Genomic DNA, 17,821 nt, shown 5'->3' with positions numbered 1-17,821 from the left:
CAGTTCGGCCAAACGAATGAGAGTGTCTGTGGAAGGGTACTGTTGGGGACGTCTGGAGAGGAAATAACGGAGGGCTTGGAGGCCCTGGTCATGGCGGATGGAGGTGTAGAGGGATTGGATATCCATGGTGAAGATGAGACATTGGGGGCCAGGGAAACGGAAATCTTGGAGGAGGAGGAGGGCGTGGGTGGTGTCTCAAATGTATGTGGGGAGTTCCTGGACTAGGGGGGATAGGACAGTGTCGAGGTAGGTAGAGATGAGTTCAGTGGGGCAGGAGCATGCTGAGACAATGGGTCGGCCAGGGTGGTCAGGCTCGTGGATCTTGGGAAGGAGATAGAACCGGGCAGTGCGGGGTTCCCGGACTATGAGGTTGGAAGCTGTGGTGGAAGATCTCCTGAGGTGATGAGGTTCTGTATGGTCTGGGAGATGATGGTTTGGTGATGGGGCGGTGGGGTCATGGTTGAGGGGGCGGTAGGAAGAGGTGTCCTCGAGTTGGCGTTTGGCTTCAGCGGTGTAGAGGTCAGTGCGCCAGACTACCACTGTGCCCCCTTTATTCGCTGGCTTGATGGTGAGGTTGGGATTGGAGCAGAGGGATTGGAGGGCTGCGCGTTGTGAGGGTGAGAGGTTGGAGTGGGGGAGGGGGGTAGACAGGTTGAGGCGGTTAATGTCCAGGCGGCAGTTGGAAATGAAGAGGTCAAGGGCAGGTAATAGGCCAGTGCGGGGTATCCAGGTGGATGCAGTGTGTTGGAGGTGGGCGAAGGGGTCCTCAGAAGGTGGGCGGGAATCCTGATTGTGAAAGTAAGCTCGGAGGTGGAGGCAACGGAAGAATTGTTCAATGTCACGGCGTGTATTAAATTCATTGATGCGTGGACAGAGGGGGATGAAGGTGAGTCCTTTGCTGAGGACTGATCATTCGTCCTCACTGAGGGGGAGGTCTGGAGGGATGGCAAAAACTCGGCAGGGCTGGGAGCTGGGATCTAGTGTGGGTGTGGAGCTGGGAGTAGGGGCCATGGTGAAAGAAAATCTTCAAATCCTGGCAATGTGTGCTGGCCCCTCAACTGAATGAAGACATCAGACTAGTGCCTTGTGTCAATAGTTATCCTCAAACCCAGGGCAGGTACAGCAAGAGCTAAGATGTGGAGGTGCTGGTGTCGGACTGGGGTGGACAAAGTTAAAAATCGCACAACACCAGGTTATAGTCCAACAGGTTTAATGGGAAGCACTAGCTTTTGGAGCTGCTCCATCATCAGGTAATTACTGGCCCTCTAGTTACATGGCAAAGGAGCAGCGCGCTGAAAGCTAGTGTTTCCAAATGAACCTGTTGGACTATAAACTTGTGTTGTAAGATTTTTAACTGCAAGAGCTGTTCAACTGTACCGGTCTCAGCTCCATTGGGCCCAGATTCCTGACGGTCCTGTGGTGACTGGTTTCAAACTGGTTGGGCGGCACGGTGACTGGTTGGGCGGCACGGTGGCACAGTGGTTAGCACTGCTGCCTCACAGCAACAGAGACCCGGGTTCAATTCCCGCCTCAGGCGACTGACTGTGTGGAGTTTGCACATCCTCCCTGTGTCTGTGTGGGTTTCCTCCGGGTGCTCCGGTTTCCTCCCACAGTCCAAAGATGTGCGGGTCAGGTGAATTGGCCATAGTGTTAGGTAAGGGGTAAATGTAGGGGTATGGGTGGGTTGCGCTTCGGCGGGTCGGTGTGGACTTGTTGGGCCGAAGGGCCTGTTTCCACACTGTATGTAATCTAATCTAATCTAAAAACAACAAGAGGATGGGAGAGTGGTTTGTGTGTGCAATGAACTGTTTGAGGAAGTGGTGGATGCAGGTATACAAATCCAAATGTCTTTTAAACATTTGTAAAAATCCATGAATAGGAAAGATTTGGAGGGAAAGGAACCAGAAGCAAGCAGAAGGAACTAGTTTACTTCAGGATTATGGCTGGCATGGACTGGTTGGACCGAAGGGTCTGTTTCCACGTTGTATGACTCTGTGACGACAAGAGGACAAAAGAGACACAAATATATGATCCCAATCATGGAAACATCTTTCCTGGGATGAAATAAACTGGTGGGAAGTTAAAACAGGGTCCAAGACATCATGCGAAATCAAAGAAAATACAATAATACATTGGGGCATAGCCTCAAAATAAGGGGGAGCAGATTTAGGACTGAGCTGAGTAGGAACTTCTTCACCCAAAGGGTTGTGAATCTGTGGAATTCCCTGCCCAGAGGCTGCCTCGATGAACATTTTTAAGGCAAAGATAGTTTTCTCAACAGTAAAGGAATTAAGGATTATGGTGAGCAGGTGGGAAAGTGGAGCTGACTCAGCAAAAAGATAAGCCATGATCTTACTGAATGGTGAAGCTGATCAGAGCAGGGTCAGACGGCCTACTCCTGCTCCTTTTCCTTATTATTGCAAGGAGAAGAATGAGCAGCCTGGGGAAGAAACAGCAATCGAATGGCAGCATCGCAATTGAAGGATCAAACACACTCCAACAACAGGAATCTTCAAAACAGCTCATTCAACTTCTGTTACTCACCTACAACCACTGCCCTTTTTAAACTTTTAATTATCAAAATATTTCTTGGCTATTTCATTTGTGTATGTCCTGTGTAACCAGATTACAGGATAGATTTCAACAAACTAGGCCCCTTTGGCCCTCTTAAATTAAATCTGTCCAGAATGCCAACCTGGTCACAGCTGGTCAGGTGTAGCCACAAGCCAAAAAAAAACACAAAACTCCATTCTTTCTGTGTATAACCTGCCTTTAATCAAAAACTTGACAAGCCGCCCATCCTCTCTGGGCCTCCCAGTGTAGTGCTGTGTTGTGACAGCTCTGAATAACTCACACCAAACCAGTGGCACCTTTTACATTTGGTCCACGGAAACTACCTTCAGGCTATTTCACGGAAGAAGCCACATGCCTACATAAGCTGAAGGATACAGGATTGACATTCCATCCATTCCAGTTGCCCTTGTGCTGAAGTTAAGGAATCTCAGTTATCAGGTATCAGTTTTCAGGAGGTGGGGGGTGGGCTGGATTCACAGGATCTTTGTGTGGGTTTGAGCCTCAGTTCCGAGGTTCAAGTGTATAATTGAGGCTGGCACCTCGATGTGTAGTCTTATTCAAGAATAGAATAGAATCCCTACAGTGTGGAAACAGGCCCTTCAGTCCAACAAGCCCACATTGACCCTCCGAAGAATAACCCACCCAGACCCATTCCCCTATATTTACCCCTGATGTACCTACCCGACTCATCCCTGTACACGCTGGGCAATGTAACATGGCCAATTCACCTGACCTGCACATCTTTGGATTATGGGAGGAAACCAGAGCACCCGGAGGAGGACACACTAAACTGTGGCCCAGTTTCCACCTTCATTGAGAGGTAAAACAATCTACAGCACTGTTCGAAGAGGAGTGGGGAATTACTCCTGCCCAAACCCACCAGGAATAAATTATTTTGACATCCACCTTATTGCTGATTGGAGACTCTTGCTGTGTGCAAACTCGATGTAGTGGCGTCAGTGTTGGACGGGGGTAGCTACCTGATGAAGGAGCGGCGCTCCGAAAGCTAGTGCTTTCAAATAAACCTGTTGGACTATAACCTGGCATTGTGTGATTTTTAACTGTGTACAAACTGATTATTGCACCTTGAGAATATCCCACATTACAGAAGTCTTGACATGTTGTTGGACATCCCGAGATTGTGAAAAGTTCGATGTCAATTTAAGTGCTTTCTTACTGCGAGAATAGGAACCAAGAATTGTAAGATTATTGTATTCCATGTGAGGGAATGCTTCACATTAGTTAAAGATGGGGCAGCCAATTAACATTGCATTACTGCACTGATTGGTGTAAGTCTAGTCTGCATGCAAATCAGAACAGAAGCAGATGGTTTCACAAAATAAAAATAATTCATTGAAATTATCAACATTCATCTTTGTATTCATGCCCAATTTTACTCCATCTCTCGTCCAGCGGGGATTTTTAAAATGTAATCTTTGCAATGACACAACACTGGTCTGTTGATAGGCTAAGATTGAGAGAAAAGGGCACTAATTGTTTCTAAGTTTATTTCTCCCAGGCACGTATCACATTTATAATCATTAGATCCACAAGGGGCGTTGGTGGCTCACACCCTCTCCAGTAATCTTCCCCAATCCATGCTCAGCTCTCCACAGTCACCTAGTAGAGCTGATGGCAAGGGAGCCAAGCTTACTCCATCTAATTAGCCTGGTGACAGCTCTAGTTCACTTGGTTCCTCTACTTTCTGCGATCTTATTCCAAGACCTCTGTGCTTCTTTTCTGCTATTTTGTCCCACGTGCACAATGAAAGCATACTGCACACTCTGTACACAGCATAAAAAACTCCAGTGAACCTGTCAATGTCTCTGCAAGTCACTACTGCCCCTCCATTTGTTAAACAGTTATTACATGAGGCAAATTCTGATTAGATATCGCCTATTTCTTTTTCCTTCATACTCATTTGGGAGAATGGATTTGGCACACTGGTAATGTCACTAGACCCACAACCCAGAAGTCCAGGATAATGTTGTGGGGGCTGAAAATGTGTTGCTGGTTAAAGCACAGCAGGTCAGGCAGCATCCAAGGAACAGGAAATTCGACGTTTCGGGCCAGAGCCCTTCATCAGGAGGGCCATGGATTTAAATCCCAGCATGACAGATGGTGAAACTTGAAGTCAGTGAAAATCTGGCTAGCCTAACAGGTACCTTGTCAATTCTCACAAAAATGTGAATGATTCTGTACTAAGATTCTGGAATCTGAAACAAGCATAGAAAATGCTGCAAAATCTCAGAGTTAACGTTTTGGACTCAAAATTTTAACGGCTTCTCTCTCCACAGATGCTGCCAGATTTGGGTGACTCTTTACTGCCCTCTGGGCAATTTTCCCTGTGTGTAATTTGTAAAACAAAAGATGTTTCTCATTGACACATTTTGGTACTACAGCTAAATAAAAAGTGAACATACTATTCTGCAGTGGCAGAATGTGACATGGATTAACATCATGGGCCCTCACACCCACAATCCCTTCAAACTCATCTGGATTGTCATGGTAACTGAACATTTCTATTCATTTGCCTGGGAGGAAACTAAGCCTCAGGCTCATTCGTGGAGATTCCTCCAACTGTAGGCAACCAACTCCTGGTGCTCCATTGATCCTTCCTGCCACAGACCATACCAATGGGCAGCTAGTCATCGAAAGAAACAATGGGTGGAAATTACAAAGGCAAATAAAAAAGGTCCTTCTTTCAGACACAGAAAGCACCATGTGTACTTTGCAATTGATTCCTCAGAAAAGTTAACAAGCAGCTATAACTAATTTGGACATAATCACAAAAATATTGAACCAGAGGAATGATACAGTGAAAAAAAAGGTCCATTTGGCCCATCTGGTCCACACTGACCCAAAGATGCTCAGATGCTCTCTCTTATCCCATCTTCCTGCACAAAGGTGTGCAGCACATAGCACTTCAGTTGCAGATTCGGGTTTGTTTTAAACAGAGTTTAGGGTCTCTACCTCCGCTATTAACTCAGGCAGCAAATCCTAGACACACGCTGCCTTCTGAGTAAAACAGCTTTTCCTCAAGCCACCTCTGCAATCCTTCTGCAACTTAAAAGCTACGACCCCTGATTTTTGAACTCTCTGCCAAGGGAAACAGGTTCCTTCTGTCTACTGTCTCTACCCTTCACAATTTTGTGTACCTCAATCATGTCACCCCTTCGCCTTCTCCGTTCCAAGGAAAACAACCCCAACCTCTACTCGTAGCTACAAAGAATAGCTGTATAGAAAGCACAAACCCATTTTCTCTGTTTGCTCCAGTTCCATCATCCTTCACGATCAGAATATTTAAACCATTAAATTCTCTTATATGACTACGCGAGAATATTCTTTCAAGTGGCTGATAGTGTGGCCAAGCGGTCTAAGGTGCTGGATCCAGGTTCCAGTCTCTAAGGTGTTGGTTCAAATCCCACTGCTGCCATTTCTGCAGATCAACTGTAACACAGCAGCATGTTAAGCACTTCTGTATTTAAGTTTAAAACAAAAAAAAATGTGGTTTTGCTTCCTGGAGAATTAACTGTGGTGTGGGAGAGTGCAGACTTTCTCAAAGAGGTCAGTGTCTGTGCTGTCTTCATCAGTGGGCAACATGGTGGCACATTGGTTAACACTGCTGCCTCACAGCGCCAGAGACCTGGGTTCAATTCCTGCCTCAAGCAACTGTCTGTTTGGAGTTTGCACATTCTCCCCGTGACTGCGTGGGTTTCCTCCGGTGCTCCAGTTTCCTCCCACAGTCCAAAAATGTGCAGGTTAGGTGAATTGACCATGCTAAATTACCCGTAATGTTAGGTGAAGGGGTAAATGCAGGGGAATGGGTCTGGGTGGGTTGCCCTTCGGAGGGTTGGTGTGGACTTGTTGGGCCGAAGGGCCTGTTTCCATGCTGTAAGTAATCTAATCTGACTTGGTTTTGCGAAATGCAACTTCTCCATGACGTATAACATCAGTGCCATTATTTTTAATACCTGATCAAATAACAGAAAGTTAAAGTACAAGTGCAACAGTCATTCACCGCAGATAGGGAACAAAAAGCGCATCATACTAATGCATCCACTCAAAGCAAAACTCCTGACAATTTATTGATGTGAGCCAATACTCCCAAAGTACTTGGGATCAGTGACAACATTCTTGGGGAACACAGGCCAAGGACTCAATGGCAGAGAACACTTTTGAAAATTAAATCGAAATTATATTTAAAATTATAAAAGATCAGTGAATGTACCTGAGGGTACCAACAGCGTGTGAATGCTCCATAGGTTACCCAAGGTGACCATGAGTGCTCTTGAGGGAACTCAGTGGCTGACACTCCTGAGATCATTGAAGACTAGTGAAATGCTGAAGGGTACCAATTTAATGAGAAGTTGATAAGCCAACTGTTCAACATTCATTTCAGTGATTTCATAAAATTAACAGTCTCTCACTGAAAATTCTCAAAACATATTTCCCAAATGCTTGCAAACACACAGAGTACCAAAGAGATGCTTTTGTATAATCCCTTTCTCAGCTCCTGAAATATCTGAAAAATGTACCAGATAAGATGAAAAATGTCTGAAGTACAAGGATTGTTGTTATCAGCAGCACGTGGCAGGCATCTGTACAGAGCAAGATGCCACAAAAAGAATCCGGAACAGAAATTCCTGGAAAAACTCAGCAGTTCTGAAGAGGGGTCACGGAGCCAGAATATTAACTGCTTTCTCTCCACAGGAGCCGTTGGACCTGCTGAGCTTTTCCAGCAATTTCCGTTTTTGTTTTGGATTTCCAGCATGCACAGTTCTTTCCGTTTTTTTACTGTCATGGGGAATCCTGTTTTCCTGACCAAGACAGATATAAAAAGTCACACTTTTTCCACACCAGGATACATTAACAAAATATACAAGCATTTAAAATATAACTGCAGCTGCTAATGTATGCAATGAAGGCAACTGTCGTCTGATTAAGCACCAAATTTCCTACTTTTCCATCTTGCTGGCTTCCACTATTGGTTATAGTCTGTTTGTGGGTTAGAGCACAGTCTTTAAAAATTGTGAACGCTCAAGGGAAATGTCTGTAAGAGAGTCAACTCTATGAATACACTCCAGTTTATATTAAAAAAATGCACAGCACTAGCTTGAGAAAAGCTCTGAGGCATGGCATGTCCTGTTGTGTTACGCATGCATGAATATGTTGCTTACAAGCTCACGGTTGGGGGACTATTTACGAATACTATTCCATGACACTGTTTAAGGAAAGGATGAAAAGTTCTGACTTGGGCTGGGGCTGGAAGGGGTGTTGGGGGCGGGGGGGAAATGTTGGGTTGGGGTGTGTGCAGTTGACACTGTGAGCGCTGACTCGCTGCTTTGCCACTGCGGTCAACATTTGAATACTACACTCATTCATGTGACATGCGTTCTTATCCGCAACTGTCATGGAGGCACTCATCCATTTAATGTAAATGGTTCAATGCTTCCTTTAAAATAGCACCATTAGCGGACAAAGTGGCTGTGGGATATATTGGAGATGACATTACTGCAATTCTGGTGCTAATTAACTCTGAAGACAAGACCCCAATCCCGAAGTCTTGGCCATGCTTTTGCCCAATGTAAATACTTTCATCAGGAAAGACAAAAGGAGAAAAATGATGCTTAAGTTGCACCCAAAGATTTTCGTTATTATTAAATTAAAAAGGGACACACTGCATCACCAAAAGAAAACCAGGAGGACAATTCCCTGAATCACCATTTAGTTGGTAAATATTCTGAGGATATACTTGTATCACGTGAGAGGAAAGTAGCGAATGATAACAACCCTTGGAAATGTTCATAGAATCCCTACAGTATGGAGGCAGGCCATTTGGCCCATTAAGTCTACATTAACCCTCCAAACAGCATCCCAGGACCAGCCCCTCCACTGTATCCCTGTAAATCTCACATTTCCTTTGACCAATCCACTTAACCTGCATATCTTGGGACTGTGGGAGGAAACAGAGCATGCAGAGGAAACCCACACATTACGGGGAGAATGTGCAAACTCCACACAGACAGTCACCCAAGAGTGGAATCGAACTCAGGTCCCTGGCAGTGTGAGGCAGCAGTGCTAACCACTGTGCCGTCCTAGTGATTTAGTGCATTTTCCTGAGTTATTTTAATGTTTGGTGAGAACAGTATTTTTATCACTGTGTCTTTATGTATATTGGGTGCAGGATCATCTGCTGAGTCAAACTCATCAGATATTCATTAGCCTCAAAGACATTAGGGTGTTTTTAAACTTAATAATTCAGTTTACTAAGCTTCTTTTTTTTTAAAAAAGGAGTCACTGTACAGTCACTCAAGGAACAGCTACAAATCATATGATTAAACATTACATTTCTCTCAATCAGAAGCATGTGGTTTGCGTTTGTTAATTTTCCAATTAACATTACTGAAAAACATCAACAGGAATCACTGGAGAAACTCAGCAGGTCTGGCAGCAGCTGTGGAGAGAAAGCAAAGTTCACGTTTCAGGTCCAGTGATCCTTCTTCAGAAAGCTGAGAAACATTATCTGGTTGATGTTGATTGAGGGAGCCTGCTGTGTATAAATTTGCAGTGACTTTTCCCACATTACAATACTGGCTCCACTTCAACAGAAAAAAAAATTGTAAAGTATGATAGAGTGTCCTAAAGGTTGTGGAAGTGCTCCATAAATGCAACTTATGTTTTTCCTTTCAGAGATTTAATGCTTAGAAATAAGATCAAATCACAGCCTAACCATGCGCATGTTCGAGTTCACCGTTATTCAGCTGTCTTTTCCAGGGTAGGAGGAAGTGAGGTCTGCAGACGCTGGAGATCAGAGCTGAAAATGTGTTGCTGGAAAAGCGCAGCAAGTCAGGCAGCATCCAAGGAACAGGAGATTCGACGTTTCGGGCATAAGCCCTTTTTTAGGCTTATGCCCAAAACGTCGAATCTCCTGCTCCTTGGATGCTGCCTGACCTGCTGCGCTTTTCCAGCAACACATTTTCAGCTCTTTTCCAGGGTAGGTCAACTTTGACTAAAAATAGATATGACAACATAGAAGTTACATACAGAAAGGGCCATTCAGCCCATTTAGTTCATGCTGCATGTCAAATTGCATGGTGGTCACTCCCCAGCTGATATCACCTCACCCTACCAGGGCAGCATGGTGGCTCAGTGGTTAGCACTGCTGCCTCACAGCACCAGGGACCTGGGTTTGATTCCTGCTTCAGTGGAACTGACTGTGTGGAGTTTGCATATTCTCCCCATGTCTGCATAGGTTTCTGCGGGGTGTTCCGGTTTCCTCCCACAGTCCAAAGGTGTGCAGGTTAGATGGGTTGGCCATGGGGAATTGCCCATAGTATCCAGAGATGTGCAGGCTAGATGGATTAGCCTTTGCAAATGCAGGGTTACAGGGATTGGGGTGGGACTTAGTGGAATGCTCTTTGAAGGTTGGTGTGGACTCGATGGGCCGAATGGTCTACTTTCACACAATAGGGATTCTATCAGCCTGTTATTCTGCTTCCTCTATCACGTACTTAGAGGAATTTTACTCCAATGCCTGACAAAGGCAGTTGTGTAACCAAACACACCTCCAGGGTCAAAACTCTCCATATTCCTCAGTAAGGGTTAAGCAAACGTATTCAGGGAAAACATGACCATTTCCCAGTGCGACAAACAGTTACAGAAATAAGTTTCTTTATGTCAGCCAGTATTTCTGTGCATATCAAAGACAGGTGACGCTAAAAGGAGGAGGACATGGTGTTCTCAGTGGGTGCCTGCTGTTTGGAGTGAGAGCATTGCAATTTAATCCACCTCTTATTTGCTGCGCTGATAGGCACTTTTTGGACCGTGGGTGGCGAGGGTTGGGGGCACGGATGGGGCGGGATGCTCGTCAACATGAACTTCTACCCAGCCTTGGCATCCCTTCATCCAACCCCCACCACCAAACACAGTCAACTAGGGCATCCCTTTGTACTGCCCCAGGGCAATCAGCTGACTGACAAAGTAGGACATTCTCATTCTCAACCCTAACAGTCATGCTTCACATTAAACAATGCCTTTACTATCAGACTGTTCAGGGAGCCTACAGGGGAACGCTTGATACAGAAACACAGCACTATTGTTTGCACTACTAACTCAATGATCCTAAGTTAGCTAACCAACAAATACAGTTAATGCTGGAAACTCTGCAGCTCCAGTGTCAAATAGCAAGTACCAGTGCGAACAGCACTTATCCAAATGATAACACCCGCAGTTGACAGCATAGCTGACTAGATCTCACACTCGAAGAGTTTTCAAAATGTTTTGATGTATGCGACAAAGAAATAGCTTCCTTTTGAAACTTTTAAATGCACATTTATTAAAGCTGACAGATCCTTGCCTGACCTTACAAGCGCAGCAGGTCAGGCAGCATCCTGAAGGGCTTTTGCCTGAAACGTCGATTTTCCTGCTCCTTGCATGCTGCCTGACCTGCTGAGCTTTTCCAGCACCACTCTAATCTCAACTCTGATCTCCAGCATCTGCAGTTCTCACTTTCGCCCGAGTTTATAAGCAACCTAACATACTAAAGGCAGTATACATGCCCCGTATGGATGTTAAAGCATACATACAAACTCTTAAAACTCTGGTGCTTCTGAACTGTAGTCTTCAAATTCCAAACAATCCATTTTCTATTAAATTCTTTTGTTGAATTTGAGTTAGGCTGCCAAGACCATTGTGTATTGCTGATCTACATCTGTCCTTGAGAAGTTGCCAGTGAGCGGCCTTCTTGAGCAACCACTGTCCAATTGGAATACAACACTATTGTTCCTTTAACCCCATAAACCCCCAGGCTCTATAAAAGCATCACCAAACAAAACAAGAGATTCCACCAGGTTCGAGATATTATGGCAAAATCTTGACCAAAGCTGAATTTAAAGGAACATTTAGACGGAGGAAATCAAGCTGGAGTGGGTTTCAGAGAGATATCCTCGAGCTCAAGGTCTTGGTGGCTGAAGGCATAGACTCCAACTATGGAGCAAAGCAAGCCAGGGACTGCTCAAATAAACTTGTGCAAACATCGGCAACTATAAGCTAGATGTCATGGAGGGACTTGAAAATCATCACATTTCGTAACTGAGAGCCAATATAAATTAATGGACACAAGAGTAATGGGGAAGGTGGAATTTGGTGCTGGGCGTGCAGAGTGTTGGATGACCTGTGGAAGTGGAGGGTCAGCGAGTAGTGTATTCCAATAGGCAGCACTGGGTAATGAGGGTTGAGCAGCAGAATATCCCAAGGCACATGTGGATTAGAAACAATTAAAGCTTTAATTGACACGAACCTGTCTGTACTTAACACCTTGGGGCCTTGAAGTACAGGAGACATTCTCCATTCCTGATGAAAAGCTTATGCTTGAAACATCAATTCTCCTTGGATGCTGCCTGAGCGGCTGTGCTTTTCCAGCACCGCACTACTTGACTTTGATCTCCAGCAACTGCAGTCCTCACTTTCTCCTGTCTCCATAGGAGAACATTGTACATTACATAGTGTAACAATCCTGTTTCAGTGAATGACTCCCTCACAATCAGCAATGCTATAGGTGATCTACTGACATTGCCCATTGGTCTACTACCAATCTGTAAGGTTCTAAGCCATATTTGAAACATATTTATAAAAACGCAGTCAATCATTTGCAACACATGAAGAAAGATCATTCAAAAATTCAAGAGTCTGGAGCCTCAACTGATCACTGATATCTGGTGGTGCACAGTAAAACACCTGTATACGTTAAAACTAAGTGGTCACCAGTTTAGAGATAATCAGAAAGGCATGTTATATAGCCAGTTGACTATCTCTCTCTCTCACACACACACACACACACACACACTAAATTAATGTGCTTGCTTCTGAGACGTCACCCCATGCTTTCTTAAACGTCCAGACAAACCATACGCGCACTCTTGTACAATGCCATAATTCAATAGTCTGTCATATCTCTGGGGTGTCTTCAAGTCATGGCTCCTGTTACAGTTAGTCAATGAAGAGGTGACACACTGCTCTGAATCTACCTCATTGTCTGATGCTGCTTGAACAGCTACACGACAGATTACCTGAAAAAAGACCAGCACTGAGGATGGAACTCACTGCAGCCTGTTACTTGCAAGGTGATGGGAAACCAACCCCAAACAACAGCAATTTAAAACAAGTAACGTTTTTTTTATGATTTTGAGGCTGTGGAGAACACAAGTTATATTAGGAACAGGAACCAGCTCAGTTTGATAAAATGTCTCATCAATTCCAGATACCTAGTCTTCCTCCTAACTTTTCTCTCTTCAAAAACACATCCAATTGGCTTTCAACATGTAGAAATGTGCAGCAAATTAATCCAGAGGAGTCAGGGGTAAAATGCATAGGACTAAGGAGAAGATGATAAGCAGTCAGAGTGAGTAAATTAGCTTTTTTCTCTTAATTTCCTGTCTAATTCAAAAGGAGCAAAAGTCCCTTCATCACTTACTTTTTCTCAATAACCATCTGACTGGAGTTTGCACCAAATCTGTATTCAGTAGAGTCAGCGATGACCTCAGAGACCTGAACTCTCAAAAGATTAGATTCTAACGGTGACCATAAAAAATCCCATCTGATTCACTAATGTTCTGCAGGGAAGGAGACTGACATCTTTACCTGATCTGGCCTATGTATGACTCTGACCCACAGCAATGGGGTTGAATCTGAACTGTCCTCTGGGCAATTGGGGGTGGGCAATAAATGCTAGTCTAGCCAGTGACACCCTCCTCATGAGAATGAATAAAAAATAATACTTCATTCACAGACGCAGCTTGCTTTAGGGTAAGATTCAGCTCATGCTGCCTCTAAATTACTCCAGCAGTCCATCATTCTCTCTGGAACAAAAACAGAAGTTGGAGAAACTCAGCAGGTCTGGCAGCATCTGGGGAGAGAGAAACAGAGTTGATGTTTCACTGATATGACTCTTCTTCAGTTCCACAGAATTTCTTCAGCACTTTCAGTTTTCGTTATATTTTTGTCTCTGGTATTTTGCTATTATTCTTGCTGAGGTCCCTTGCTGCGACATAGCGATCCCACAGTTAAAATTTTGTCAGAGCCACAAGAATCTCAAACAAAATACTGACATTAGGATACTGACATTAGGAAGGAGCCCAATAAACATGGTCTCTGGTTCAGGACTTGCTGGTACCAACAGGAACAGACATTGCTGCGTACTGCATCCAGTAGGGGGATCCAGGAATGTCACACGATCCCAAATAAAGGTGAGCAAGGGAAGAAGTGGAGATTGAGGGTTGGGCTGGGAATGGGGAGAGGCCCTGGCTGTCATCAGAACCCTTTCCTAACGATCAATCCCTCGAACAGGCACAGCTTCCACAATTCAGAGGGATGGCCAAGTAACTCCTCTGCGTTGTCCATTTATCAAAATGGCAGCCGTGCTCAGTGGGCAGAGAACTCAAGGACCACTCCAGAGATGTGAGTCCCATACCTTAGGCTGACAACTCAGGAAGGGAGTGCTGCACTGAGGGAGTGCTGCACTGTCAGAAGCATTGTCTTCTCAGAAGAGATGAGGCTCTGACAGTCCTCTCACACGGATGTGAAAGATCCCAGTAAGAACAGCTCATGTTCTAGCCAAAACTTATCCCTCACCCAGCACCTGAAACAAATAAATCTTGGCCAGGTATCTATTTTGCTTGTGGGATCTTGGCGTAAAGAATTGAGCAGCTGTGCCTCTTGCAATAGGAAAGACTCTTGAGGTTATGAAGGATAGATGATCAATATTCTATTGCTTATCCAGTGCTTGACCAGACTCTTTACAACCTTCCCATCTCCCTCCCTCGATTCCTGCTGGTTGTCTACATGGCAATACTGTGTCTTAAGAGTCTGTTCCTGTTTTGCTTGCAGAGGAGTGCTGTTACAGTGGTGCCCAAGTGTCTACTTCAGGCAGGCAGTAGGTAAACAGCTCTGAGCATTCACTGCTTTTTGTAAAATAAAAGAAGTATGAGTGAGCGGGGTTGGGCACACACTGACTCAGAAGACTTCAATTTTGCTTTGTTCATGCAGTAACGTTGGTTCTGCTATAACACGGTAATTCCATTCTTGTGCAATTTTCTTAACACGGGGTGGCATAATAGCAGCACCAGTTAAAGTAACAGGGTTGGAAGTACAATATAACAAATGCTCCTTGCATCTTAGAAATAGTGTCCCTAATTTGTCAATTGTGTTAGAACGAATTCACATTAGCGAAACGGATGTTACAGCAGAACGGCCTGTAGGATCCTGCTGGCTGCTGGAACTGAAAGTTTGAGTTCACCACTGTCAGAGTGAAGTCTTGGACAGAGAGGCTGCCTCTTCAAAATCAAAAGGGGCAGATTGTTTCTCTCAGTGTTTCTCTGGAGACAGACAGCAAGTGAGAAGAACAACTCTGTTGGGAAATGGTCTTTGCCAAGCGTGCGTTTATGGGATGCTGCCTATAGTGGAACAGTTGTATGATTAGTGGTTAAGCAATACATTATGTAATTCAAGAGACTAAAGTTATGCCAATTCTTTTTTTGCTGTATTTTAACTGTGTTGTAAGAATAAAAGGGCCTTATACTTTTAAAAAATATAAAAGTTAGGATCGATCCTATCTCCATAATACACTTGGAGATGGGGCGGTGGGGGGATGATGGTGTTCTGGCCTCGTCCACAACAAACTCTAAACCGTGCTCAATGGAGGAGCTGCATTACCCAATCCATCATTTTTACCTGTCCCAATGTAACGACTTCCCTTCTCAAATCACTTCAAGAGGCATTTTGTTTGGGCAGGCCACTGTAAAAAAAAAACTGCTTTTGGATAGGTTAACCAGAAAGCTGCCACACTCAGCACGAAACACCACCTTCGGACAAAAGTTGGTCAAAGGGAAAATAAAAATCCTGTCGCGAGATCTGCTGGGTACCTGCAAACACATCTGATGCCCACAGTTTTATTCGCGAGACTAACAAACATAGCCTGATCCTCACGAGTGACAAGTTGTGTGAGCAGTACTTTGTCAGCATTGACATGCTAGATCAATACTTCCACTAAATGCCAACTGGAATCTGAGTGGAAAGGCCAATGTCAGTCAACATTTGACTGACAAACTGCCCTTATCTGAGTGCCTGCACGCCTCATTGACTGAAAGTGCAAGCATTTATCTTGTTGTCAACCATTTAAAGCCTTTGAGCTTCAAAGTAGTTTTTCTACAACAAGCCAAAAGGTATGTTTTGATGATAAATCTTTTTCGTGTGCAGAGAAATGGCATTCCACGGTATCTTCACCATCTTCCCACCCCGCCCCCACACCCCCAAAGCTCTGCCGTTATTTTCTTGTCCTCGTTTGGAAATGCTGCTCTCTCTGGCTAGATTATATTACTTACAGTGTGGAAACAGGCCCTTCGGCCCAACAAGTCCACACTGACCCGCTGAAGCGCAACCCACCCAGACCCATTCCCTACATTTACCCCTTTCACCTAACACTAAAGGCAATTTAGCATGGCCAATTCACCAGACCCGCACATCTTTGGACTGTGGGAGGAAACCGGAGCACCCGGAGGAAACCCACGCAGACACGGGGAGAATGTGCAAACCCCACACAGTCAGTCGCCTGAGGCGGGAATTGAACCCGGGTCTCTGGCGCTGTGAGGCAGCAGTGCTAACTACTGTGCCACCATGCCGCCCACCAAGTTGGCTACTCCGCCCAACTTTGCTCAAGTGGTCATTCTTAGTCCGTAACCTTAAAAGGCAAGAGGAGCTACCTTTAACTCAAACCTTCCAGGAGGGAAGCACTGGAGGTGTTAGGGATAGATGGAAATGCAGAATTTCAAATGCAAACTGATCAACCATGATCTCGGTTAATCACAAAGCAGGCTCAAAGGACCGGATGATTTTGTATATTTATCACAGCTGTTTCATACCCTGCCCGGATTAGGAGAGTGATATCAAGTGGGGTATGTATCCGTGACCAAACAGATCACGTCAAGAGAGTGTGCCCCGAGAGTTGGCGGGCTGTCTGACTGTGGAAGGCATCACAGCCAGATCAGACTTTACTCTCTTCAGAATCCCAAATACAACATTTCTCTGGCTAACGTCATTTTGCTTCAGAGGAGGAACTCTGACCAATGTGACCCGACTTTCAGTGGGAATAGAGTCATAGAGATGTTCAGCACAGAAACAGACCCTTCAGTCCAACCCATCCGGATATCCCAACCCAAACTGGTCCCACCTGCCACCACCCAGCCCATATCCCTCCAAACCCTTCCTATTCATATAACCATACAGATGCCTTTTAAATGTTCCAATTGTACCAGCCTTCACCACTTCCTCTGGCAGCTCATTCCAGAAACGGAAGTGAAAAAGTTGCCCTTAGGTCTCTTTTATATCTTTCCCATCTCACACTAAACCTATGCCGTCTAGGTCTGGATGTTGAGGACAAGTGAAATTGTAGCCTCAGCGAAATTAAGCCCAGCTCAGAGGCAGTCAGGATTCTCATTGGTGGCTCCCCTCCCTCCCTCCCTTCATCAGTGCCCACTGAATCTTGCTGGAATGTGTATAAGGGGATAGCACTCTGACCTCGGAGTCACAGGTTGTGGGTTCACAAACCACTCCAGCAGCCACCAATGGTCCCCATTTGCAGTTATCAACGCCCCCAGGGCTGATCTTTACCCACAGGAGGGGGTAAAAATAAAAACCTACAGCAACACTCCGGCATGGTACCAAGGGGCTGCCTCAGAGTCTGATGTGATTTCTTTCCAAGGAGACATCTTGCCTTCTCTCTCTCTCTCTCTCTCTCAGTATTAGGTCTGAAAGATCCTACACACTATTTGGAAGAACAGATGGGGAAATTCTCCCCAGTCTTCAGACAAATGATTTATCCCTCAACTAAGATCACCGAAGCAGACTCCCTGCTCTTGATCACTCTGCTGTTTGTTGGAACTTGCAGAGGCCGGTACAGTCGCAATGACTGCACTTTCTCAGCGTTCAAGTGTTTCAATATGGCCAGAGATGAGCAAAGGTCTTATACAAAAGCAAAAACAAAAACAGAAGCTGCTAGAAAAGCTCAACAGGTCTGGCAGGATCTTGTGTTTTTGTTTCCAATTTACAGCATTTGCAGCTCTTTTTGGTTTTTATACATAAAAGCAAACCTTGCTATACTATAGGAGCTTGCGCTGCATCAACCTTACTGAAGACTCTATTGCAAAGATATTAGCTTTTTTTGCTTTTAAAAACACAAGTCGTTTTTAATTTA

The 17,821-nt window shown here is 44.8% G+C and overlaps 1 protein-coding gene across 33 annotated transcripts in view; it reads right to left on the bottom strand.

Annotated features, from left to right (window-relative positions):
• celf2 (cugbp, Elav-like family member 2) overlaps positions 1–17,821 on the bottom strand; it is an 850,872-nt gene that overhangs the window by 237,678 nt on the left and 595,373 nt on the right. Inside the window, exon 1 of one of the 33 annotated variants that reach the window (XM_060842653.1) lies at positions 6,806–6,894. The exons of the other annotated variants lie outside the window; for them this stretch is intronic. Coding sequence (XP_060698636.1) covers positions 6,806–6,837 — 32 coding nt within the window. The 5' untranslated portion in view covers positions 6,838–6,894. Of the gene's footprint in view, positions 1–6,805; positions 6,895–17,821 lie in introns of those variants that run through there. 33 annotated transcript variants of the gene reach the window in all.

Source organism: Hemiscyllium ocellatum, chromosome 23 (genome assembly GCF_020745735.1).
Source record: "Hemiscyllium ocellatum isolate sHemOce1 chromosome 23, sHemOce1.pat.X.cur, whole genome shotgun sequence".
NCBI classification, from domain to species: domain Eukaryota; kingdom Metazoa; phylum Chordata; class Chondrichthyes; order Orectolobiformes; family Hemiscylliidae; genus Hemiscyllium; species Hemiscyllium ocellatum.
The sequence above is the reverse complement of the archived record's forward strand: the minus strand, read 5'-3'. Positions and strand labels throughout refer to the sequence as shown.